The sequence below is a fragment of the Prunus dulcis genome, chromosome 6, assembly GCF_902201215.1.
Source record: "Prunus dulcis chromosome 6, ALMONDv2, whole genome shotgun sequence".
Classification (NCBI taxonomy): Eukaryota; Viridiplantae; Streptophyta; class Magnoliopsida; order Rosales; family Rosaceae; genus Prunus; species Prunus dulcis.
In genome coordinates this window covers 25,839,289-25,862,719 of record NC_047655.1, presented here as the reverse complement: position 1 = coordinate 25,862,719, position 23,431 = coordinate 25,839,289, and the positions used below count along the sequence as shown (strand labels likewise).

The 23,431-nt window shown below is 37.9% G+C and overlaps 5 protein-coding genes across 15 annotated transcripts; 3 read left to right on the top strand and 2 right to left on the bottom strand.

Annotated features, from left to right (window-relative positions):
• The first annotated feature begins 45 nt into the window (after nucleotides 1-45).
• Nucleotides 46-4,498, top strand: LOC117629849 (probable inactive receptor kinase At5g58300). Of its 6 annotated transcripts, none has more exons than XM_034362485.1 (4): nucleotides 46-279; nucleotides 504-573; nucleotides 1,966-3,312; nucleotides 3,571-4,485. In XM_034362485.1, the coding sequence occupies exons 3-4, from the start codon at nucleotides 2,040-2,042 to the stop codon at nucleotides 4,197-4,199; spliced, it is 1,902 nt and encodes a 633-aa protein (XP_034218376.1). In that variant the 5' UTR covers nucleotides 46-279; nucleotides 504-573; nucleotides 1,966-2,039; the 3' UTR covers nucleotides 4,200-4,485. The 6 variants fall into 6 exon arrangements, with proteins under 6 accessions (XP_034218376.1, XP_034218375.1, XP_034218374.1 ...); XM_034362484.1 differs by having other exon boundaries at nucleotides 504-607; XM_034362483.1 differs by having other exon boundaries at nucleotides 410-607.
• Nucleotides 4,499-4,653: 155 nt separating this feature from the next.
• Nucleotides 4,654-8,722, bottom strand: LOC117629850 (myosin-1). Of its 5 annotated transcripts, XM_034362487.1 has the most exons (12): nucleotides 8,259-8,722; nucleotides 8,022-8,063; nucleotides 7,831-7,893; nucleotides 7,661-7,723; nucleotides 7,482-7,544; nucleotides 7,268-7,330; nucleotides 7,023-7,085; nucleotides 6,843-6,905; nucleotides 6,458-6,517; nucleotides 6,048-6,185; nucleotides 5,657-5,752; nucleotides 4,654-5,449 (listed from the first exon to the last, which is right to left on the bottom strand). In XM_034362487.1, exons 1-12 carry the CDS (start codon nucleotides 8,505-8,507, stop codon nucleotides 4,988-4,990), a joined length of 1,425 nt encoding a protein of 474 aa, XP_034218378.1. In that variant the 5' UTR covers nucleotides 8,508-8,722; the 3' UTR covers nucleotides 4,654-4,987. The 5 variants fall into 5 exon arrangements, with proteins under 5 accessions (XP_034218378.1, XP_034218379.1, XP_034218381.1 ...); XM_034362488.1 differs by lacking the exon at nucleotides 7,661-7,723 and having other exon boundaries at nucleotides 8,259-8,693; XM_034362490.1 differs by lacking the exons at nucleotides 6,843-6,905; nucleotides 7,023-7,085.
• Nucleotides 8,723-10,116: 1,394 nt separating this feature from the next.
• LOC117630860 (ubiquitin-conjugating enzyme E2 28) lies at nucleotides 10,117-12,330 on the top strand. 2 transcript variants are annotated; one of them, XM_034363674.1, is made up of 5 exons: nucleotides 10,117-10,371; nucleotides 10,501-10,629; nucleotides 10,855-10,982; nucleotides 11,089-11,193; nucleotides 11,776-12,330. In XM_034363674.1, exons 2-5 carry the CDS (start codon nucleotides 10,560-10,562, stop codon nucleotides 11,917-11,919), a joined length of 447 nt encoding a protein of 148 aa, XP_034219565.1. In that variant the 5' UTR covers nucleotides 10,117-10,371; nucleotides 10,501-10,559; the 3' UTR covers nucleotides 11,920-12,330. The 2 variants fall into 2 exon arrangements, with proteins under 2 accessions (XP_034219565.1, XP_034219566.1); XM_034363675.1 differs by having other exon boundaries at nucleotides 10,174-10,371; nucleotides 10,509-10,629.
• Nucleotides 12,331-14,416: 2,086 nt separating this feature from the next.
• On the top strand, nucleotides 14,417-17,645 carry LOC117632707 (thioredoxin H9). The gene is made up of 5 exons (XM_034366258.1): nucleotides 14,417-14,736; nucleotides 15,320-15,378; nucleotides 15,753-15,878; nucleotides 16,939-17,061; nucleotides 17,308-17,645. The coding sequence occupies exons 2-5, from the start codon at nucleotides 15,358-15,360 to the stop codon at nucleotides 17,455-17,457; spliced, it is 420 nt and encodes a 139-aa protein (XP_034222149.1). The 5' UTR covers nucleotides 14,417-14,736; nucleotides 15,320-15,357; the 3' UTR covers nucleotides 17,458-17,645.
• An 878-nt stretch (nucleotides 17,646-18,523) lies between these two features.
• Nucleotides 18,524-21,876, bottom strand: LOC117629906 (receptor-like protein kinase FERONIA). Its single transcript, XM_034362571.1, has one exon. It carries the CDS (start codon nucleotides 21,453-21,455, stop codon nucleotides 18,780-18,782), a length of 2,676 nt encoding a protein of 891 aa, XP_034218462.1. The 5' UTR covers nucleotides 21,456-21,876; the 3' UTR covers nucleotides 18,524-18,779.
• Nucleotides 21,877-23,431: the final 1,555 nt, after the last annotated feature.

Sequence of the window (23,431 nt, the reverse complement as noted above, 5' to 3'; positions counted from 1 at the left end):
AAACCAAATAATGCAAAATGAGAAAATATAAGTTGGGGTGACCGTTTGAGGCCTAGATTTCCAGACTGGTGTCTAATTAGTCTAAATTCCAGCTCAAAGCTCTAAAGAGAGAGAGAAGCAGGCAGGCAAGCAATTGGGTTGTTGCTGTTTTGTTGGTTCACTCCTACAAAATTAAGCAAAGCAATGGAAAAAACATAGTTTCGGAATATAAAGGAGGCATCGAGATCTGCGTTTACAGAAAACTCCTTTAGCTTCACGAACAAGCATCAAGTTGCAGCAGTGAGCTCCCTCTTTCTCTTCTCTCTTTCTCTCTCTCTCTCTCCTCTAAGACGAACGTTAATCTCTGCGTTGCTGGCGAATCTTAGAATTAGAACCCACCTTCTGCTTTTTAATCTTTTAATCTTTTTAGCTGCGTGTTCATGAAGAAATGCCGTTAAAGCTCGTTCAGCTAATAAGGCATTAAACACACTCATTTACTCACTCTCACTCTCATTCTGCTCAAGCTCAAAGCTTCCGCATTTCGAGCTGTCTTTGAACTTCGGTTTCAGATTGACCGTTTCTGCAGCTCCAATGGTCCTTCTTCTCTACTCTTTCTTCAATTTTTCAGGTGCATTTCTCTTTTTCTTAGCATTGTTACTTAACGTACATTTTTCTTTTTCAAAATTTGGGGAATTTAGTGGTTAATTTGCTATTATTCTGCTAAAGTTTGGGGTTTGGAATCGAGGACATTTAGAACCCAGTCTTTAGGTTTTCACAATTTCTATTTTGTATATATGAAACATAGGACCGTTGGGAGCTTCGGCCAGAAGAGAGTTCCACAGATTTACTAGTTTCAGCTTGCAATTCTTTCTGTTTGGTTGCTGAGAAAATTTAGGGAAAAATTAGGACTTCCAGAATGATTTGAACATGGAAGAAATTTGCTTTAACTTCAGTTAACTACCTCTTGTATTCTCAAATAAGCCTTACGTTTCTAATTTCGTGTATTTCACTCTGTTTTCCTGCTAATTTCTGGATCCTGATTCATTCATTCATATAGGCTGAAGCAATGACTTGGATGAATTTTTGCGGCATGCATTGTGAATCTGAATGGGCAAGCTTAACTACCAGTATCTTTTTCCTTTTTTTATTTTTTTATTTTCTAAAATTTTCTAAATGTTCTGTCAAATTTGTACCAGACTGGAAAAAAAAAGAGAGATTAAGAAGCCGAATTCTCGTTTGTCAAAAAAATCTCAGTATTTATGGCAATTACCTTATGAACTAGGCTTGACTTGCTCTTTGGACCATCAAAATTGGCGTTTGTCTTTTAATTCTTTTAATGAAAGTTCGAGCAGTGTTTTGTTTGTCTGTGTTTCTGCATATGAAACTTTTGTCTCATTGTTATGGCATTAGTTTAATTAGACCTGTGCACGGTTTCTTTTGTATGTCCTGGCTCACTATCTATGTGTTTCATTTAATTACTTCACATCAAGAACTAGTGATCGAACTCCTACATGCCATTAAGGAAAAATTATAAAAGCTGAAAAGGGATTCTTTCAGTATTTTGTATGCTATGCTTTAAGGCTTTTGCTTTCTCTTTAGCGAAAAAGAATTTTGCTTTTGCTTTTCTTTTCTTTTTTCCTGTTCTTTTGTTAAATTTCTTTCTGATAACTTTGTCTTTCTTGATGCTTTGCAAGTCTTGAACTTACACATTTTGCACAAAGATTCCAAGGCATGATAGGGCAAAAATGTGGCCTTCCCAATGTCAACTTTGTATAAACAAATTGTGCCTTTTCCATGTCCTATATGCTCCTACTGATAAGAAGGAAGATGTGAAAATTGATTCCTGGATTTTTTTTTTTAAATTTTTTTATAAAGAGAATACTCTCCATTTTCCCTACATGTTCAGCCCTAACTTTTCACCAGTTTTAGGCTGTAGAAACTAGAAATGGTTAAGTGCCTATTCTGAAACCTTTGTTGTTTTTGCAGGGGAAGAAGAAAGATTGCTGAGATCACTCTCATAGTCTTGACTCCTTAACGGATTTCTCAACAAACAATACTAGATGAAGCCACATTTGTTTTGTACAACAGTAATTCTTCTCCTTTCCCTTTGCCGAACTATAGCTGACCTCAATTCAGACAAACAAGCCCTTCTTGGCTTTATTTCTGTTGTTCCTCATGGTCGAAAAGTTAACTGGGATCCTGCTAACGCAGTCTGCAGTTCTTGGGTTGGCATCACTTGTACTTTGGATGGCACCCGTGTGCTTGCTGTCAGACTCCCAGGTGTTGGACTGTATGGTCCAATTCCAGCAAACACTCTTGGCAAGCTGGATGCCCTCATTGTCCTTAGCCTTCGGTCTAACCGCCTCAGTGGGAATCTTCCCTCTGATATTTTCTCCCTTCCTTCCTTACACTACATGTACCTTCAAAACAATAATTTTACAGGTAATATTCCCTCTTCTCTGTCTCCCAATCTCACCTTGCTTGATTTGTCTTTCAACTCCTTCACCGGCAACATTCCAGCCACAATCCAAAATTTAACACGTCTCACTGGACTGAACCTCCAGAACAATTCCCTCACTGGATCTATACCTGATATCAACATTCCAAGGCTTTTGCATTTGAATTTGAGCTACAACCACCTTAATGGTTCAATTCCTCCTACCCTCCAAAAATTCCCTACTTCTTCCTTTGAAGGAAACTTGATGTTATGTGGACCACCACTGAACCACTGTTCTTTGATCACTCCCTCACCTTCACCATCCCCCAGTCTTCCACCACCAGGGCCAATAGCCCCCTTGAAACCAGAAAATGGATCAAAGAGGAAACTTAGTATGTGGGCTATCATTGCCATTGCAATTGGTGGTTTTGCAGTGTTGTTTCTCTCAGTTCTGGTGTTAGTGCTGTGCTGTTTGAAGAAAAAGGACGGTGAAGGCAGTGCTGTAGTGAAAACAAAAGGCGGAAGGATTGAGCAGCCAAAGGAGGACTTTGGAAGTGGGGTGCAAGAGGCTGAGAAAAATAAGCTGGTTTTCTTCGAAGGCTGTTCTTACAATTTTGATCTTGAGGATTTACTAAGAGCTTCGGCTGAAGTTCTAGGAAAGGGAAGTTATGGGACTACTTATAAGGCCATCTTGGAGGAGGGAACCACAGTGGTTGTGAAAAGGATGAAAGAAGTGGTGGTGGGAAAAAGGGAGTTCGAACAGCAAATGGAGAATGCGGGGAGGATTAGTCAGCACTCAAATGTTGTTCCTCTTCGTGCTTATTACTACTCCAAAGATGAGAAACTCCTGGTTTATGACTACATTTCAGCTGGCAGCTTCTCAGCATTATTGCATGGTATTGATTATTTTCATCTTGTTCTTTCTCATTCTACTATGTTACTCATTTCCTAACTGCACTTCCATAATCTCCTCATTGCCATTAGTAACAAAGTATATTGTAAAGTTTTTGCATTTAGACTAGGGAGTCTACTTCTTTTAACTGACGAAGTATTCCTCAATGGTGCTCAATATTGTAATAAGAATACATCACAGACTAAACATATGAATTTTCCCCTCAGAACTGATTTCTCTCCCTTTGTGTCCTATTCTACAGGAAACAGGGAAACTGGACAGAATCCACCAGACTGGGAAACCAGGTTAAAGATTTCCCTTGGATGTGCTAAGGGGCTTGCCCATATCCACTCTGCCAGTGGAGGGAAATTCATCCATGGCAACATCAAGTCCTCCAATGTCCTCCTCACCCAGGACCTCAATGGCAGTATCTCAGATTTTGGCCTAGCTCCTCTCATGAACTTCGCAACTATACCTTCCAGAAGTGTGGGCTACCGAGCTCCCGAGGTGATTGAAACTAAGAAGTCCTTTCAAAAATCCGACGTTTATAGTTTTGGTGTTCTGCTCCTTGAGATGCTGACAGGCAAAGCACCAGTACAATCACCAGGACGTGATGATGTTGTTGATCTTCCAAGGTGGGTTCAATCTGTTGTTCGAGAGGAGTGGACAGCTGAGGTGTTTGATGTAGAGCTAATGAGGTATCAAAATATTGAAGAAGAGCTGGTACAAATGCTTCAAATAGCAATGGCGTGCGTGGCAAGGGTGCCAGACATGAGACCTACTATGGAAGAAGTGGTTAGGATGATCGAGGAAATCCGGCCACCGGATTCTGATAACCGACCATCATCCGAGGACAACAGGTCTAAGGACTCAAATGCTCAGACCCCATGAGGGCATGGCCTTGCCCCTGTCAATATTATTAAACCTCTGCCGTATATTCGCAATTGTGTGATTCTTTGTCGGGTCCTAGTACTACTGTAAAAGCTTAGCCACCTCTTCCCTCCCCCTCCGATTAGTATAACAAAGAAGTTTCCAAACAATTATGGCTCCAATGGATTGAGTGATCACATTAGCATTTTTGGATGCTTTGATCCTTTAGAACTCGCATGATGTAATTTTTGTAAACACAATTGCATGTACTGAAAATTGTTCAAGTGATGTTTCTGATTGTTTTGTTTGTCCGTATTCAACCCATTTAGCCCTAGTCTGGATTATAAATAAATAAATAATCCAATAAACCCTAGTCCGTACTAATCATCTGCCACGTGGGTCATCGAATTTCAACTCTCATTAGAAGGAAAAAAAACCCATTAAACCCTAATAATTCATACTAATTATATGCCACTTAGATCAAAGATCAACCTTGTCCAAAGCTCCCACTTTGGGTGGAATGAGAAGTTGCAACTAAACAAATGAAATTCCCCAAAATGGCATATGAGAATTCGATTGCCAAAAAACCTAGAAACCTGCTCAGAAAAACATCCGTAAAGAGGGAGCCAAGAAGTGAAATCACATAGCTTACAGGTTTTTCTTCAACAAAACTTACCTTTTTCTGATACTTTAACAATGTAAATGGCCAAGATAAAGGCCTGCCTTTGATCTCTAAAAGAATAGTAATTCTTACTTCAACAAAAATCTCGGTAAGTTATGCCTGTGCTCATGTCAATGTATGTAGACAGCTATTGACTAGAGTTGGTAGGAGCTTGGTTAACCAAATCAGCACCGCTCACATATCTAGCGACAAATGACATTAACCGGAAAGGCGCACCAATAAGGGGAGCATCTATAAGCGGCACAGCAGCATTTTTATCGGTCTCAACTGACAACTCTAGATTCCGGACTTCATTCTCATCCAACGGAATTTGCACTATTTCACTAATTTCATCAGATAATGGCAATTCTGGAACAAAAGCAACATGCTGAGAATCCTCGCTACCATTACTAGGCATCTCCTGTTTGATTGGAGCAACTTCTGGGGAATCAAGCTTCTGGTCTGATGTGGACATATCCTCATTGGATCTGGACATGGGATCGATGACACTGGCAGTTTCAGGAGGGGCAATTGTTATATTAGATGTTTTTGTTGAAGTGAGCTCAACTGTTGCACTCCGCCGGTCAAGTTCAACATGCAACTCATTCACCTAGAAAACATCATAGGGAATAAAAGAAATGTAGAGAACTAGTCAGTCCATCAAAATCTTAGTATTAGTAACAGGTCAAACCTAATTACACAAGTCTAAATATATAATAAGACTGTATGAAAGATATGCTCGAAGACATTGGCATTTATTGACAGTACAGTAGTACACATTACTCCTTAGAAACCATGGAGGAAAGCAGCCATTCACCTTTTCAACAAGCTCTGCATTTTCTGCCATTAGTTTCTCAACCAGTGCACATGCTGCTTCAACCTGAGAGTTCAAATCCTCACGTTCCAAAGCATGCTACATTAACACAGAGTCAGATATTTATTTCTTCCATTGACAAGTAATGTGTCATAGAATCAACAACAGAAAAGAGACCTTTGTCAGATTTACAAAATTGAAAACATTTTAAATTTTCTCCTGCAAAACTGATAGGTCTATCGCTCATAGTATTTAAATAAAATTTCCAAATGCCATCGCAAGAATTTTTTTTTTTTTTTTTGGGAACAGAAAACATCCCGCACAAACCTATTAGTCCTAATCATGCATAAAGCTGCCTATGAAATTTGATCAGGTAAGCAAATAGGAAGCCTACCTTTGGAAGTTCGTCTGATGAGGGAGTAGAGGAGACACTCTCAAGATTCTTAATTTGCAACTGCAGACTAGAGGAGTTTTCCATCAGCTGTTGATTTTCTTGGACAAAATTATCCCTGGATTGCTCCAATTCCAACACCTGCCCAGCTTTGGTTTTAATTTCCATATCAGAAGAAAATACAAAGATTTTCTTTGAACTGCTTGTGACCAGAAATTAGGATGTGCATGCAATAAGGAAAACAATCTGACTAAATTCCTACCTATCTTATAAAATCTAAGGTAAGAAAAAGCAATAGTCAAACTCCTCTCTACTCAACAAATTAGGTTTGCCATGTAGAGACCTTGTAAATCAACTAATCAATTTAAATTGAATCCATCAAGTAGGTTACTTAAGTCAATTGAGCTACATACCTGTGCTCGTAACTTAGCAACATCATCATTCAGAATTGCTACCATTTCTTTAAACGAATCCTGTAAGAAACACATGTTTAAAGACAAATAAGTCTCTGACATAAAATAATGAAGGGCAAATATACATATGGATTATAAAGTGTACGAGAGAGCTTTCTGAAATCCCAATTAAGAAAGATTCAGTAACAAAAGAGTGTTACAGTTGATGGACTCATGTTTTTTTTTTTCCTTCAAATTATTTGTTTCCTATTACAGACATAACTAAATTCTAACTATTTTCCAGGTGCAATAACAACGAATTTAGTGTAAAAGTTTTAAGCTCATTGAGCGGCCAAATGATTTTTCATCTGCAATTACGATTCAGAGTAATTGGAATAGCGATTACCTCCTTTAGAATCCAGGTATCTCTATCTCTCTCTAGATGTTTAATCTTTTCCTGTAAGCTTGACTGTGAAACAATGTACAGTAAGTTCAAAAGTTGAACCAAAGAAAAAGAGAAACAAGAAGAAGCGAAGTCAAAATGATTATTGGTTGTAGAGTTCTGATAAAGGGAGGAGACGCTAACCTCTTTTGAATCCAAAGTAGCCTTTTCATCTACTAATCGACCAATTTTCTCCTCTAATCCAACCTACAACAAACACAGCATTAGAAACCAATTCCTCTTGTTTGCAGTTTTGTTTAATATAATGTTGCATAAAAAACTAAAGAGAGCATGATTATACGCATGCTGGTAACGAAAAAACTTAAAGGACCAAATGAATTGAAATATGAACAAAATTCAAAATAGCCCGATGATGCAACTTAAATCACCTCTTTTTGAAGCCAAGAATCTTTTTCACTCTGTAATTGTACAATTTCCTTCTGTTGGTCGGCCTGTAAATCATATGGTTAGGGAGACAATCCTAAAAACATATGCAGAACAAGGATACAATTGTAATATGAAATGTGATAGAACACGGTACTAACTAGAAGTGCATTAACTCTTAGTCAGCTCATTGTCTCAGCTAAATTCAGATAATATTACCTCTTTCTGTATATGTGAATCATTTTCATGCCGCAATTGTTTTATGAAATCTTCTAAGCTAGCCTGAAGAAGAAATATACAAAATCAATAGGAAAGGTAGAAAAAGCATACCAGATAAGAAAAAAGGTCATTGGCTCTTTCTAAGTACAACTTCATAAATTCAGATCAAGATATAGTACCTCTTTCTGTATATGTGAATCATTTTCATTTCTTAACTGTTTAATAGCATCCTCTAAGGTAGCCTGAAAAAAATTAAATGCCATAAAAAATTTGAAACCCAGCCAAATACAATAAACATGCCCTAATATTTGTTCCACTATTCTTACAGTTGAAATTCACATTATATTACCTCTTTCTGTATGTGCAAGTCCGTCTCCTTTTGTAATTGTTTGATTGTTTCTTCTAAGGTAGCCTGTAAAATTATGATTATTTTGTGCACTGCTCAGGATGCATTTGCATATCAAAACTGACAACAAAAACAAAGGTGTGTGATACAATTGGAGAGAAATTATCTTGTGTGTTTGCCATATCCATGCTTACCTCTCTTTGGAGCCAATGTTGTTTCTCAGATTCAGCTAACGACTGCACAACAAAATTTCAAAAAAAAAGAAAAGCATAAATTTCAAAATCCTTGAAAATCACCACATAAATGCACACAATACAATGTACATCTCTTTTTACTATAAGCTGTTGATCGATCCAATTCAAATTCGAATGCTTAGAGATAAACATCAACAAATTAATACTAATTACAAAATTAATCAAAATCAAACTTACACATTCCGTGCCATTGCTCTCATGCCTATTCCCATTCGCATCTTCGTCTTGCATAGCATCTGAACAAACATCGGCGACGGCCTCTGGAACTTGGCCGTTACCCGTAACCGGGACATCGTCTAAACGACCGTCGTCGGCGGCGTCCTTCGAAACTTGGTCATTGCCGGAAACCGGAAAGTTGTCGGTGGTCTCAACCTGCTTGTTCTTCTTCTTCTTGTTCTTCTTTTTCTTCTTCTTATCGTCCTCCATTTTCAGGCTCACAAAATGCTCAGCCTCTTGCTCTCCCGCCACAGAATGAAATCCAGACCGCACGGGCAGACCCGAGTCCGGATCTGATTTCTTGCTGTTGGCGTTTTCCTCTACTGAAATTTATCAATTGAATTTCGTTTGTGGGATTTGCCGGGAAGGGTTTTCTCCTTTCGTTTCTAATTTATAGTGCGTTTTTCGCGTTTTTATTTATTTTCTATCACTGTAATAAATCATGGATACGATACGAGTCTATTTGGATGTTGATGCAGTGGGAAGCAGCAGATTATTGACGTGGTGACTTGGCCGTATTTGATTGGTTGCTTGATCGTCCTGGAATGTGGTCGGTCGTACTGTAGCTTCTAACTTTCTCGTTAAAGGCAGTGACGGAAGGAAGTCAGTGCGTTACGGACTTACGGCGTTACCGTTTGCGGGAAACGGACGCTACCGCAACTTTCACGTTGACTTGGGAACACCAAACGCACAACGCATGTGGGAGCCACGTGACTAGCGACCCGGCCCCGTCGAGAAGGCAAATGCTATCAAATCAAAACGCATATTCCTCTTCCATTTTCGATTGGAATATTGGATTTGATTTGAGGAGAAATTACCTTTTTTTTTTTTTTGCTCTTTTTATAAGCAACCCGACTGCCCACTTTGAGGAGAAATTCAATTAACATATCCTTAATTAATGTGATTTAAACAAAAAGAGATGGTTATGATGTGTGGCAAACAAGAGGATTAGAATAAAAACGGGTTATAAAAAGAAATGTTTAGACTTGGTTTGACAAAATAGTAACCTAATCAAAATAAGTGTTCACTTGTAATTAAAATTAGTTGCAATTTCTAATTCTTTTTCGTTGTTGTCAAAAGAAGTTTTCATTAGGCTCAAAGGCAGTAAGCGAGTAAAAGATTAAGCATTCATTTACAAGAAATACATGAATAGAAGAAGGTTAACACCTTCAAATGAGCATAGTGAGGAGCTCAATTCCCGTTAAGCGTAAAACATTTAGAGATGTCATTTGCCGCCGATTAGCAAGGAAGCTCATCATAAACCATAACTCCCACAAGAGATGGTGGTGTAGTGACCTCATGACCTAACTTTTTAGTATTACTGTTAGCATACCTATCGATGATTCTGCATGAGTCACACGATTAGTGTTTTAAGGAGGTATCCATCCCCACTAAACATAGCCAAGTTACAATTTCCGACTTAAAGCTTACAATATATATCAAATAGTAGTGTGATTCATATGTAAGAGCGTTAGCATTTAAACATTGAACATTATTCAACTTAGATAATAAGTATGATTTACAACTATAATTTTTGTGCTTCCTGTTGAAATCTATATACATTGGTCATTAGAGCTCAATTCAATCATTTTAAACATCTTGAATTTAATTCAATTATTTATGTATTTATTGGTTTGGTTAAAGTGGGTAGATGAGGGCACCCCATACAGAGAGGGCTAGGAGTTGAATGGGGTGAGCTGAAATTATCCAATTAATCGTTGGATTCAAATTAGGAAAGTCGGAGTCCAAACCCGCCGACTTGGACCACAAAATTTCACACCAAATTTAAATATTTAAAATTAGAAAGCCGCCGTAAATAACGGCCCAAATATAAAAAAGGAAAGAAAAAAAGTAACGGATAAGAAGGGAAAAGAAAACAGAGTGCGAGAGACGGTGAAAACGGGGGCGTTTATAAAACCGGTGGAAAAGGAAAGCCCCAAAGTCTCTCCGAGTTTTTGTGTAGAAAGATCAGGGGGTCGAAGATCGTATTGTTGGTAGCGGAGCTTTGGGAGGCGGCTCCGGATCTTCTTCAAACCCGTTTCCCTCTGCTACCGCTATTTCAGTCCGATCTCAGGTATTTCATAGATGGAAAGTTGTTTTGGTTTGACGATAATTTGTTTTCAAAATTGAGAAATTGTTTTGATTTTGGTTATGTGTTTATAGAAATTGTTCTGATTGAATCTGAAACTGCTGTTTGATGCAGCTTTGCAGGTCCTGGGTTGTGAGAAGTGAGTTTTAGACTGTAATCAATTCAATTTCATCATGGCCTCCAAGCGCATCTTGAAAGAGCTTAAGGATTTGCAGAAAGATCCTCCAACTTCTTGCAGCGCCGGTACTTTTTTCAATTTCAAAATTTGTAATTTAGTATTTTTTTTCATGATCTTACACTCAAAGTTCAAAACTTTTTTTAATTTCATATGATAAATTGACACATTTTGTAGAGATGTGGTTGCCGGCGCATGTTGATTTCATTGATTTGTTGAATGATTAATGTAATTACCGGTTATATAAGTACCCAATTGGATATTTAAATAAATTATGTGTTAATTTGATTTAGGTCCTGTGGCTGAGGACATGTTTCACTGGCAAGCTACGATTATGGGACCCCCTGATAGCCCATATGCAGGAGGTGTATTCCTAGTCACCATTCATTTTCCTCCTGATTATCCTTTCAAGCCCCCTAAGGTAATTCATACATCTTATGTGCAACGTTTGGTCCTGCTTTGTTGTGTCGGTGTGTGTGGCGATTGTTTGTTGAAGAAGGATACTAACGGTAATTTCATGTTTTCAGGTTGCATTTAGGACTAAGGTCTTCCACCCAAATATCAACAGCAATGGAAGCATTTGTCTTGATATCCTTAAAGAACAATGGAGCCCAGCACTAACTATCTCTAAGGTTTGGCTTTTTTTCGGACCACTCAATTTATCCTGCATAACAGTGTTTTGTCTTTGTATTCTCATTTGATCTGGAACTCGTATATCTGCTGCCTTGATGCATATATCGATGGATATATAGATAGATATAAAAGAAGTCTCAAAAGGACAGATGCTTGTCTGTGCTTTCTGTAAATCATCTGTCTGGATTTGAAATTCTTGCATATACTACCAGACAAGCACAAGCAGGTGGCTGCAGTTATGTCTATTTCCAACATTTATCATGTCAGAAGTAGAGCAACATATACGTGTCTCTGTTTCCCTCTGACTTGCTTATTGCTAAAAGCCGTTCAATATTTTGCCCATTCTTTCTATAAAGAGTTGACGACGTTACTTTGAAGATGTTGCATAAGATGATTGACGACTATATGCTTTCCCAGTTCATACTTTTGGTTACAGCCATACCTTTATTTATGATAACTTAAACGTGACACTGAAACTTAGAGGTTAAAAAAAGAAAAGAAAGGGGATCTGTTTCTTTTCTATGAAGGTTATCTTATAGTTGGAATTGTATTTACTAACCCCATTTTTCATGTAAAATCAGGTATTGCTCTCAATTTGCTCACTGTTGACTGACCCTAATCCTGATGACCCTCTTGTGCCGGAGATTGCCCACATGTATAAAACCGATCGAGCCAAGTATGAATCCACTGCACGTAGCTGGACTCAGAAGTATGCAATGGGATGAAGATGTTTTTCCAGATTTAGAGTTTGTATTTTGGGGGTTGTGGGGGGAAGAGGGGGAGGGACAGGTTGGGGGATGGCTTAATTTGGGAAGAATAAATCTTTGTTCTTCTCCTGTTTAGTTATATCACAAAAATGGAAGGTTTGAACGGGATGTAATTCCGGTTTTACCAGGACCTTAATTATTGTTTGGTGTTGTTCCTTCCAGCTTTCTAGACAGACTTTTCAATGTAGTTTTTGAAGTGTAATTCCATCAACTGAGGAATCGGTGTTGTTTTTGTTTCTGCCATTTCTTATTGTATCTGAAAAGATTAAGAAATATAGATTCCGATGAACTGTTTGGTTTGTTGTTCCCTCTTCATCAATAAATTGATATTGTAATACAACCATCATTTATTAATTAAATTTGCCGTTTGCTTCATCTTGTATATTGCTCTATTGAAAATTGGTTTACATGGGGAGGAAAATACACTATTCTGTGCGCCGAGGTTGGAGACGGTTGTCACTGCCTTACGGGTGTGGTCAAACATTGGACAAATCGAAGGGGTTCCACAAAGTTTTTGAGATTCAAGTTTTCAAAACACAAAACGATTTTTAAGGTATATTTGATAGCTCGTCTTCGAACCATAGATTAAAATGTATTTTTTAAAATATTGAGTTTCAATCGATGCAGAAGTATGTAAAGACAGAACAGTCGCTCAAGCGCGTGAGAAGAATCTAATAAAAAAAAACTGAATTTGAATACAAGTGTAAGCGCGTGAGAAGAATCTAATTAAAAAAAACCGAATTTGAATACAAGTGTAAGGATAATCATTCACAAATGCATGAATAATTGTAAGACATTAATGCGTTATCAAATTCACTCACATCAACAGTTGCAACTACTCAATCATTCAAAATGGTGGGTGATTATCAGCACTTAGGAGGGTGTAGAGGCAAGAGGGGCCCTCCTCCAACCATACACAACATATTCATTCTAGTCATGAAACCATGTTTAGATGATGTGTGGGACAGCATAATTTGACCCTATTAGATTTTATTATTTGGTAATAGATTAATTATGAGATTTTCTATTTAAACCTCACACTTCTCTTAGTTCACCTCAACTTTTAATTTAAATTTTCACAATTTCTAATAAAACCCCACGATCTTCCCAAACTACCCTTAAATACACCTCAAACTGAAAAAATAAGAACTAAAAGAGATTTTCTATTTAAACCCCATAATTTTCTTTGTTCCTAGCAAAAAAAAAAAAAACACAAACAAATGAAATCCTAAATATGAAATTTAATACTTTTTAGAGAAAGAGAACAACTTTATCTCTCTCCAAGAACTGTAACTGGAATTCTAACGCTTGGGTCTTGTTGAGAGAGAGAGAGAGAGAGAGAGAGAGAGAGAGAGAGAGAGAGAGATTGTAAATAAGAAGATGTAATGAGGTTTCTAAAACTTAATATGAAGAGTGGTGGGGTGTGTATAGATGTATTAGGGTTAATTATTAAGTTAGATGACCTTTTTTGTCTTTTTATACAATAATAAAATTTACAACTTAATAATTTAAGTATTTAAGTGAACAAGAGAAGCGCGGAGTTTAAATAAAAAATCTCTTAATTATTAGTTACAATTTTTACAAGCAAGTTTAATAGTTAGGCCGTCTCCATTATGGGACCAAGCGATATGCCTAATTAATCTCGTCCTGTTTTTCTACACACGGTTTCTTGGAGACTTGCCCCAGCTGTAAAGGTTGTGCCTTTCAACAGAAAGACAACAGTCAATCGGCTGGCAAAGCTAGCTCAATGCCCCACCTCTGTTCCAACTTCCAAATCTTCTCCACATTTTCATCTAATCATTTAAAACATGCATCTTATTAAAATTTACATAGCATTATGTCACAGGCAATGTATGAGTAAATAAGGTTAGGACTTAACTGTTATATTAGAGACCTCTAACTCCGGTGATAGAATACTTACTATTTACGCTACACTTATAATATCATTATTGTATTCCTCATTGCGTGAATTACATGCGATAAAGATATAAAGAGATATATAAAGAGAATTGGGTGATTATAGAGAAATTTTTGCTTGTGATGGTAACTTTGAGCCCGACAGAGGTAATTAAGGTATGATGGGGATTTGATGGAGTTAATCAAAGTTTTATTTGGTCAAACAATGAGTTGACCAGGTTGATCATAGAAGGAATTATGGGTAATTAACAAATAATATGGGAATGAACTGTGCAATTAATCAAGGCATAATCTCATTATTTGTTAGGATATTTTAAGGAATAGAAGAATTCATTTATGATAGTAAAATATTATAATTCTCGCCCACAGTTTATGAAGAGATCTCAACGTAACAGAATAAAATGATAAGATAAAATATGACCACAAAAAAAGAAAGAAAAGATAAGTTGGAATAAAGGTTCGGGGCCTACAAAGAGTGGAATATTAATGGAAAGTAGAATAAATAAATACAAATAAATTTACATAATTAAAGGTCTAAACAAAAGGCTAATCAAAGCTTAGGTCTGGAGCTGGAAATGGAATTAACGAGTTAAACTTATGACCCAATCCGTCACGTAATTTCAGACACAGAAAAAACCATCTTCTGTTTTACTGTAAGGTTTGGTTCTTCTAATAATCATCGTCTTCTGCCTCTCCAAATTTTCTTATATCGCGGTTTGAGCTTCGAAAATCTCTTTCTGGGTTAATCTTCGCTGTTCTCATATTGCACGCACTCGATTCGAATTCACATTTTGTGTTCTTCATCCTCGCCTTGTAATGGCGGATTATTTTGTTCAATAATTCGATTGTACTCTAAAGGTAATTTGACAGTTGATTATTATTGCTGTGAATTATCAATTCTTTCCAAACAATGCATAATAAGATGTTTATTGCCAATGAAATTGGTTGCCTTTTTCTTTTATGAGGTGCAAATTGAGTGTTTCATCAATGAAAGAACGTAATTTTACACAGCTGTTTTTTGTTAATTGATGTCTTCTATGTGTTCCCTTAAAATTTCAGAAGATGGGATTCTGGGCATGAAGTTACATTGATAAATGTTCCAAATTTTGGTTCTTGTTGTTAAAAGTTTGGTACTTGCTATTGATATTTCTATTGACACTCAGTTTCATGGGTTTGTTTACTTTCTTACTTTGACCACAATACTTGGATGATGCTTGTTGAAATGATAAAATGTCCATGTCTATACTGAGAGACTAATTGAATTAATGAAAGCATGCCCTTTAAAGAAGGGTGGCTGAGGTCACCTGTAATTTGAGTAGATCCAACAATCAATCATCAATCTGTCATATGTTATTTCTCAACATTCTTCTTTATCGATATGCATTATGGTATGTATTTTACATTTGTCCTAATGAAATTCATGGATTGTTTAAGCTTTCAGGGTGCTGCTCTGTTACTAGTTTGGTGTTGGTGATCAAGATGGGAGCTTGCGTGAGCAAGGTCAGTGTTTATTATTTTCTTTTAAGAACTTGAGATTTTGCAAGTATTAATTGCTAGTAATAGAATATCTTCCTAGCCAGATTAGGACAAGTCTGCATCGCCTGTTCAAGCTTATGAAGATAGTAGATAAACATTGTGCAATAAATCAGTTTCTTTAACTATAATGCATGCACTAAAATTCTATATTCTTCCTTCTGTATTGAGCCTTTAATAATTTATATTGCAGCAAGCAAAATTTACTACTATATGATTGATCTTTCCAATGATTGTGGTGCTTTTGTGATGATTGTGAAGCATTTTTTATGCCACTTAGTGTTTATTGTTTTGCCTTTTTAAAGAAATCTGACAAGTTATGACTTTCATGATACTTGTAGAGTAAAACTAAAGAACAGGATTCTGAACAAAGCGGTGCTGAGTTTACTGGTGCGAATGTGCACCTCATCACCACCACAGAAAGTTGGGATCAAAAGATGGAAGAAGCAAAAAGGGATGGCAAAACTGTAAGTTTAATCACATTTTTCCTTTCAAGAGAAATGAATTGTGTTGAATGGCATATGGTACTTCGTTTTCAAATTTGTGATGTACTTTTAAGTCTTTGACTGAACCAACGTCAGTGTTTTCTATTAGTAATGAGTTACTACATATAGAATCTGGTAATCATTAAGAATTTTGGGGTTGGTGACAAAAAAATAGATTGTGACTCACGAATGACGATGCAAGTCCCATGACCTCAGATGGGATCCCACCCAAAGCTGCACATTTAAGAGCCAAATATAATAGGAGAGAACAATATGGTTATCAAATCTTTGTAGATCCTCTAATCCACTGAAAAGTTGAGAATTTTGTCCAGGCTGTCAATTTTAAGCTTTGATTAGCAAGTAAAAATGGATATCGAGAACCAAGTGTGGCAATATCCAGGAACTCAACTTAGCAAAGAATTTAAACCAATTATGAGCAAAATAGCAACCAAGGGGACCTATTAGTTCCATTCTTCAATGGAACATCCATATACATGGGTATTCTATATTAAAATAGATGACCTGAAAGTTGTAACAAATCCGATTCTTGATAATAAGAGATCTTTTTTATTTATTTAAATATTTAGACCCTTTCACTAATTAGCGACATGATCTGATGAAAAATGCTAATATGCAGTCTTCTTAATCTGATCAGGAGTACAATTGGGTGCAATCAAAGACAGCTTAGGGTGTTATAGAATCTTGGCTCCTCCTTAAAGAACTTTAGTTTGCTTTGTATGGTCGTGTTACAGAAATTCAGCTGATTTTCTGTCAAATAATGTTGTAGTCTTGTCTCAAGTAGATATCAATGTTAAGAATGCGTGGTCATAAATGCATCAGTGAACAACTCCTCTCTGCAACTTGCTCCCAGTTAAACTTATAGGTCCATGCTATTGTCATGCATTACATAGGTTTACTAGATTGGGTGCTGGTTTGCATGAATACTAGCTTACCTGTGACTTGGTTGGCAAGTTTAGTTTGAATGATTTGTTAGCTTTTTCTTCTAGCTCTTTATCTAAACTGAAATTCTTATGTCCAACAGGTGATTGCAAACTTCAGTGCAACATGGTGTGGTCCTTGCAAAATGATTGCACCACTATATCGCGAGTTATCGGAGCAATACACTTCTCTAATGTTCCTTGTGATCGATGTTGATGAACTGACTGTATGTGTTTAGGGATTTTGTTAATGACATGTGATAGTTTATTAATCTATTGCATGCAAGTTCTGCTCTTGGGACAGAGACTTTACCTTACCTCTGACCATATGCTTGGCAATCAAATTACTTATTAATATACTTATGGTTCCCAACTAGATTTGTGATGTTTCCAGGAGATTGGTGCTGGTTTAATGTCTTATCATAAATATGTCTTATTCACAGGTGGTTTACATTTGGTTTTGTATGGTGCAGGATTTCAGTACTTCATGGGATATCAAAGCCACTCCCACTTTCTTCTTCCTTCGGGATGGCCAGCAAATCGACAAGCTAGTGGGAGCCAACAAGCCAGAGTTGCAGAAGAAGATAATTTCCGTAGTAGATTCTGCCCCGTGCCAGAAATGACTTGGGGTTTCTATGTCATTTTGAGGTCATTGAATGTCTCCTTTTTACATTTGTTGCGAGTTGATGGATATATTTGGCGTGGAATTGTTTTTTTGTTAGTTGGTCCTGGATTGTAAATACGACCAATCGTATGAACATCTTTCCAGATTGAAAATCCAAAGATCCGTTTGCATCAGACAGCAGTTTCACTCTATTCTTTCACTTACAGTGTCAAAGAATATCAAAGTTCTCACGGTTGTTGGGTTAGAGGGCTAGAGGGTTCTGCTGAAAGAGACAGTATATGCAATGCAACCATAAGTCCACAACCTGAGCTTTCTGTCTGTACTGTCTCTTCTCTTAAAATGGTTCCAAGTGGTCTAACGTTCTCTTGCAAATTTGTGTGGACACATAAATTCTCTCGACTCAATAATACAACGACCGTTTCAATGCGGACTTTAAAATTAATAAAGAGAGATATAATAGTCAAAACAATCGTGACTCACATATGGAGAGATGTGCTAGCGACAGTTGTCAACAAGCATAGCATGCAGCTGTCAATCGATCAATGTGGACTTAAAAGTCAAACACATGCGTACATCATCAACAATCAAACAATCGTAATTTACTCATAACGAGACACTAGCAATGGTCGTAAAAATAATCGTGACTCATATATAGAGAGATGCTAGCAACAATCGTCAACAAACATAGTATGCAGCTGTCGATCGATCGCAATGCATAATTCTTATGCATAATGAAGTTAGGTAAAGACAGATTTTTTAATCTATTGATGATTTTCTGTCGCATGGGGTCAACCCTTTCATAAACCAAATAGCCGCGTGAACGAAGTCACAATCGCGCTAAAAGGCAGTCCTTCTCACGTCTTGCTAGCGCGGCTTAACAGAAATATTCTTCAACATTCTCTGTCTCTCTGTCTCTCTCTCTCTCTCTCTCTTTCTCATTACAGGCATTAATATATGACAAGCAATCATGGCCCCCATGCACATTGTTATGGTCCTGGACAACGGAAACGCATACATGAATTCACCTCTTTCAAGCTATTCTTTTTTATTATAACACTCCATGATACCAAAGGATAAGAATATATAGAAGCCAAATCAACAATCGTCTAAACCAAAGCAAGTAGAAGTAGGAAACATTATTTTCAAACTCTTCATGTAACTATAGATACAAAATTACAACTAAACGTGATCAAATCATATTGGAAGACTCGAATAACACTAGAAAATAACAGTAACTTAAATGAATGAAAAGTTGGAAAAAGAAATACAGCAAACTTCATTGCCTGATTGATTAAGGGAGGAGCCATATCTTCAATCTTCTTAACGTCCTTTAGGGTTCATGATCTGTGAGAACACAGCACTTGGTGTCAATCCATCAGAGTCATCGCTAGCTAGGCTCCGGCCACCTATGCTCATGCTCATCCCGCTGCTCCTTGAGTCTGTCACATTACCATCAAAGGCAGGCACTGCATCAGGGTACTTCTTCCCTTTGCAGGCCATGAACGGCTCTTCCTCAAGTTCCATTGCACCAATACCCTTGCCACTCTCCTCAGCACTCTCCTGTAGCTGCAAAGCAAACTCAAGGTTCCAAAGCACATCTCCCATTGATGGCCTGTCAATGCTTTGATCTGACACACATTTCATTGCTGTCTCAGCAAACTTCTTGAAGCATTCTGGTGTTATCTTCCCCTTGAGATAAGGGTCAAGGATATGATCGAGACTGCCCTTCTTGTGGCAATGTGCAGCCCACTCTGCTAAGCTCACTTGCTCCTTTGGAAGTGACGGGTTCAAGGCTGGACGAGCACATAAGATCTCAAATAGAACAACCCCAAATGAGTAGACATCAGATTTTTCTGTCAGTTGTTGCCGCCTAAAGTACTCTGGATCCAAATACCCAAAGCTGCCTTTTACAACTGTGCTGACGTGTGTGTTGTCCAATGTAGGACCTGTTTTTGACAGCCCAAAATCCGAAACCTTCGCAACCCACTTCTCGTCTAAAAGAATATTAGTTGTTTTTACATCGCGGTGGATGATGGTGTGCTTGGCACCAGTGTGAAGATAGTGTAAACCACGAGCAGCTCCAATACAAATCTCAAGCCTTTGCTTCCAGGGTAGAGGGGGCTTTTGGGTCTTGTACAGATGCTCACGCAGGGTTCCATAAGCCATGTAGTCATAAACAAGGATCATTTCACAGTTTTCTTCACAGTAGCCAATCAGAGAAACAAGATGACGATGGCGAAGCTTTGAGAGCATTTCAATCTCAGTTTGGAATTCATGCACACCTTGCTCAGAGAGTGGGTTTCCACGCTTGATTGCTACTTGGGTTGCTCCACCATCGATTTCACCCTTGTAAACCTTGCCAAAACCTCCCACCCCAAGCAGTAGCACCTCATCAAAGTTTTTGGTGGCAGATTTGATCTCAGCAAACGAGAAATGGCGACAAAGGTTTGAAGGAAGGGAGGACGTGTAACTTCCTGTTGTGTTTGTCTTTGCAGAAACTGCAGACTGTGAATTTCCATATAAAGACAGAGGGAGCCACCCAGATGGCCCTTCGCTTGTACTTGAGTCCTTCCCATGTCTACGGTGGCGTGCCACACAAATAGCAAAGAAACCAAGGACAAGGGCCAAAACAATTCCACCACTAACTCCCCCAGCAATAACTGCTTTGTGATCACTCTTAGCCTTGCCATGACCTGATGATGATCTAACCTTAGTTGGGTCAATGGTATCCTGCTTCGGAAGAGGAATAAGATTAGGCCCTCCGAGGTTACCAGTTGTATCATTAATCTTGAATATCTCAACTCCGTTTAGGATTGCATCATAGTAATTTGGCTTAGCAGAAGTGTCTGGATGCAGTTCAAGCCATAGATCCACCTGTGGGCTTCCCTTTGGAACCAACACCACATAATCCCTGTACACTGGAATTCCATTGCCTCCAGCCCAGGCAACAACATCAGCCGCAGACTCAGCAGTTTGATTGTTGAGAAAGATATCGAACACTCTTTGATTAACCTTGGTTAAAATTTGGGCAACCTCACAGAAATGTAGCCGAACCAGGTAAGAGAATCCAGAATCGATTGAGAATATCCAAGTCAAATTGTAATTGAGGTTGATCTTAGCATTTGGCCCCATTGATCTGGCAGTGGTATAGACATCCTCTGGTGCAATATAAGTAGGCATGTTCTTAGGGTACTTAACTGTCATGTTTGGATCAGCAGTTTCAGGAACCCCAAATGCTGCCCCTAAGAGATATTGGGTGTCATCATACCAGGACCTAAAGAGACCCGTATCACCTGGCGGTGAGATATCCTTACCACCCACGTTTATCCGATAAACATTCTCAAGGGCAGTGCTGTTATCAATGAAGAAAGGACTCGATTGACCCACAATCATGGTACCATCAGCAGCGCTGTAAATATCAGGCATTGACACAATCTCAATCCCATTCACAAACGCATATGCGTCCGCAACGCTGGAAGAGGGTGCAAATGAAATGTTCAATGTCTCACCTTCGACATTGACCGAAAACTCCTTGGTAATAAAAACATAATCCAAAGCCTCTGTTGTTTGAGCAACACTGAAGTTCTTAAGGAGAGTATAGGACTGAGCAGTGACAGTAAAAATAGCATTAGAAGCATTGAGCCCCGCATAGGAAGCAGGGTAGAAGTAAAGACGGATAAATTTTCGACCCGAGGCAACTGGAAATTTATAGGTATACTCAGAACGGAAGACCCTAGCAGTCATGAAAGGAACTTCAGGGACTGCAGGATCTTGAGTGGCAGCTGGGGATGTGGTGGAGTTGGCACCAGATGCAAACTTAGAGCCTTTATCCGATGTCCATTTCAGGCCATTGGAATCGGTGGTTTCAGGAGGCCCACCACAATTTAGGAAGATTTTATCAGATGGGATATAATTAGCAGCCAAAACAACATGGATTGTGGTGGACACACAAAGAAAAACAAAAATGAACACCGCTTCAAAGTTAGTGGTGTTCATACCCACTTTGGATTTGACTTTACCCAACAAAAAACAACTATCAAAGATCAAGATCTATGCTTTTTCAAAAACCCGGATCAACAAATCAACTGAGAAATCATAAATCAAGCTCAATTGACCAAACTGAAGGAATGAGGCTGTGAGCTACAACATCTTAGCCTTTGAACAAAGAAAACCATGCCAAGAAGAAAGAGTATGGTTTACCTTTTGGAACTGGACCAAACCAGTCAATGATGAGAACTGGAGAGAGAGAAAGCTCGCTGGTAAAGTTTCAGCTTTGATAGAGAGCTCCCCGAAAATGGCGATTTGGGAAAGGAGCTGAAGAGACCAGAAACCGAAATTAAAGAAGTTTGGTTTTAATGGTTGGCGTGGTCTTTCTTACTCGCTCTTTACAACTAGCTGTTTAACTAGGTTCTTTGATATGCTAAATAGCCATTAGTTTACTGAGTATTATCAACTCATGCCATCCCAGCTAAGATTGAGTGGCGGTTGAAAGTGCAATGACGGGTTTGACCTTCCGTGTGGGACAGTAATTTAAGACGCTTCATTTGTCAAAAATCGAAAGTGCTCTGTTGCCAGATCAGTGAGTAAGTGATCACAGAAGGGAAAAACGCGTTTTTAAATGGAATTAGTTGGAACATGTGGACGCGTCTTATAGGAGTGGGGCCCATTGGCATATAGGCTTAGCTGCTTCTATGGAATCAGGACCGTCGGTTCGGATTACCATATTAATAAAGACAAAATACAATATTTGATGAATGAATGATTGTCAAGTATATACTAAATAAAGAAGGATAATGATATAAAAATACACAACCAAGAGAAAGGTCTTGCTATGTTATGATTGGCCCTCATTGGGAAGGGATGGAAACTCTCAAAATTAAAGCAAGGACAAGGAAACTCTCAAAATTAAAGCAATGTGAATTTCTTTACTGATAATTAATTAATTAATTAAATGCAATCTGTATTATTTTGTGATAATAAAAACGACACAAGAACTGTATTTGGAAAAGAAAAAAAAAATCTAATTTAGTCGCTTTCAAATGCCTAAAATCCAAATATTTATTCTTACTTCGAGATGTTATGTGGGAATACTCACATTAGTGGTAGGCAAAGTCCAAGATGTAGGCGATTAAGGAGAAATTTGTTATATCATAGGGATAGCAATGTTTTGCTATTTTAACTAATCACGTTTCGCCACAAACAATAATTTTTTCACATAACAAAACATGATTGTTTGAGAATAACAAAACAATGTTATCCCCTTGATATACAAGTTCTTCTCATTTGTAAGACATCACCCTCATTCAAGAATCCAAGTCTTAAAGGCTCGAGTGAACAATTCATTGGTTTCATTGACTCTTTTGTTGCCCAATTCTAAGGCCCAACTGAGAATTTGGCAAGTATGTCTCTATGGACCTTAAACTACAACGTTTTGCAATTAAAAATATGAAACCACAATGTTTTGTTGGACTAAAAAAGAAGAAGAAGAAATCTGCATGTTAAAACAACTCCTCAGATAGTATCACATGCACCCTTTTATTATTTGAGGTATTTGCCCTCGCACACATGGTTGTAACCAAATGTCAAAAGGCAAAAAGAAAAGAGGAAGGGAAACATGTTACCTGTGCAGTGCAACCGACACAAATACATACATTTCTTTCTTTAGCTTCCTACTCTTCCTTCTCTTCTTCTTCTTCTTCTTCTTCTTGAGGTGGTGAAAGAAAAACCAAGTTTGAGCAGGAAAAGGTGGATGATCCATTTTGCTTTCTTTTTCTCTTTGAACTTTGGTTTTTTATATGCATATATGGGACCAACCAATCTAGTTCTAGATTGGTTCTCTTGATGATCAAATGCACTCTACTCTAACATGGGATGATGATCAAGACATCTGAGCTGAAACTGATAGTGACAGATTATCTCAACCAAATAGATATATAAACAAGAGATTAGTATTACAATATCTTCTAAAAAGT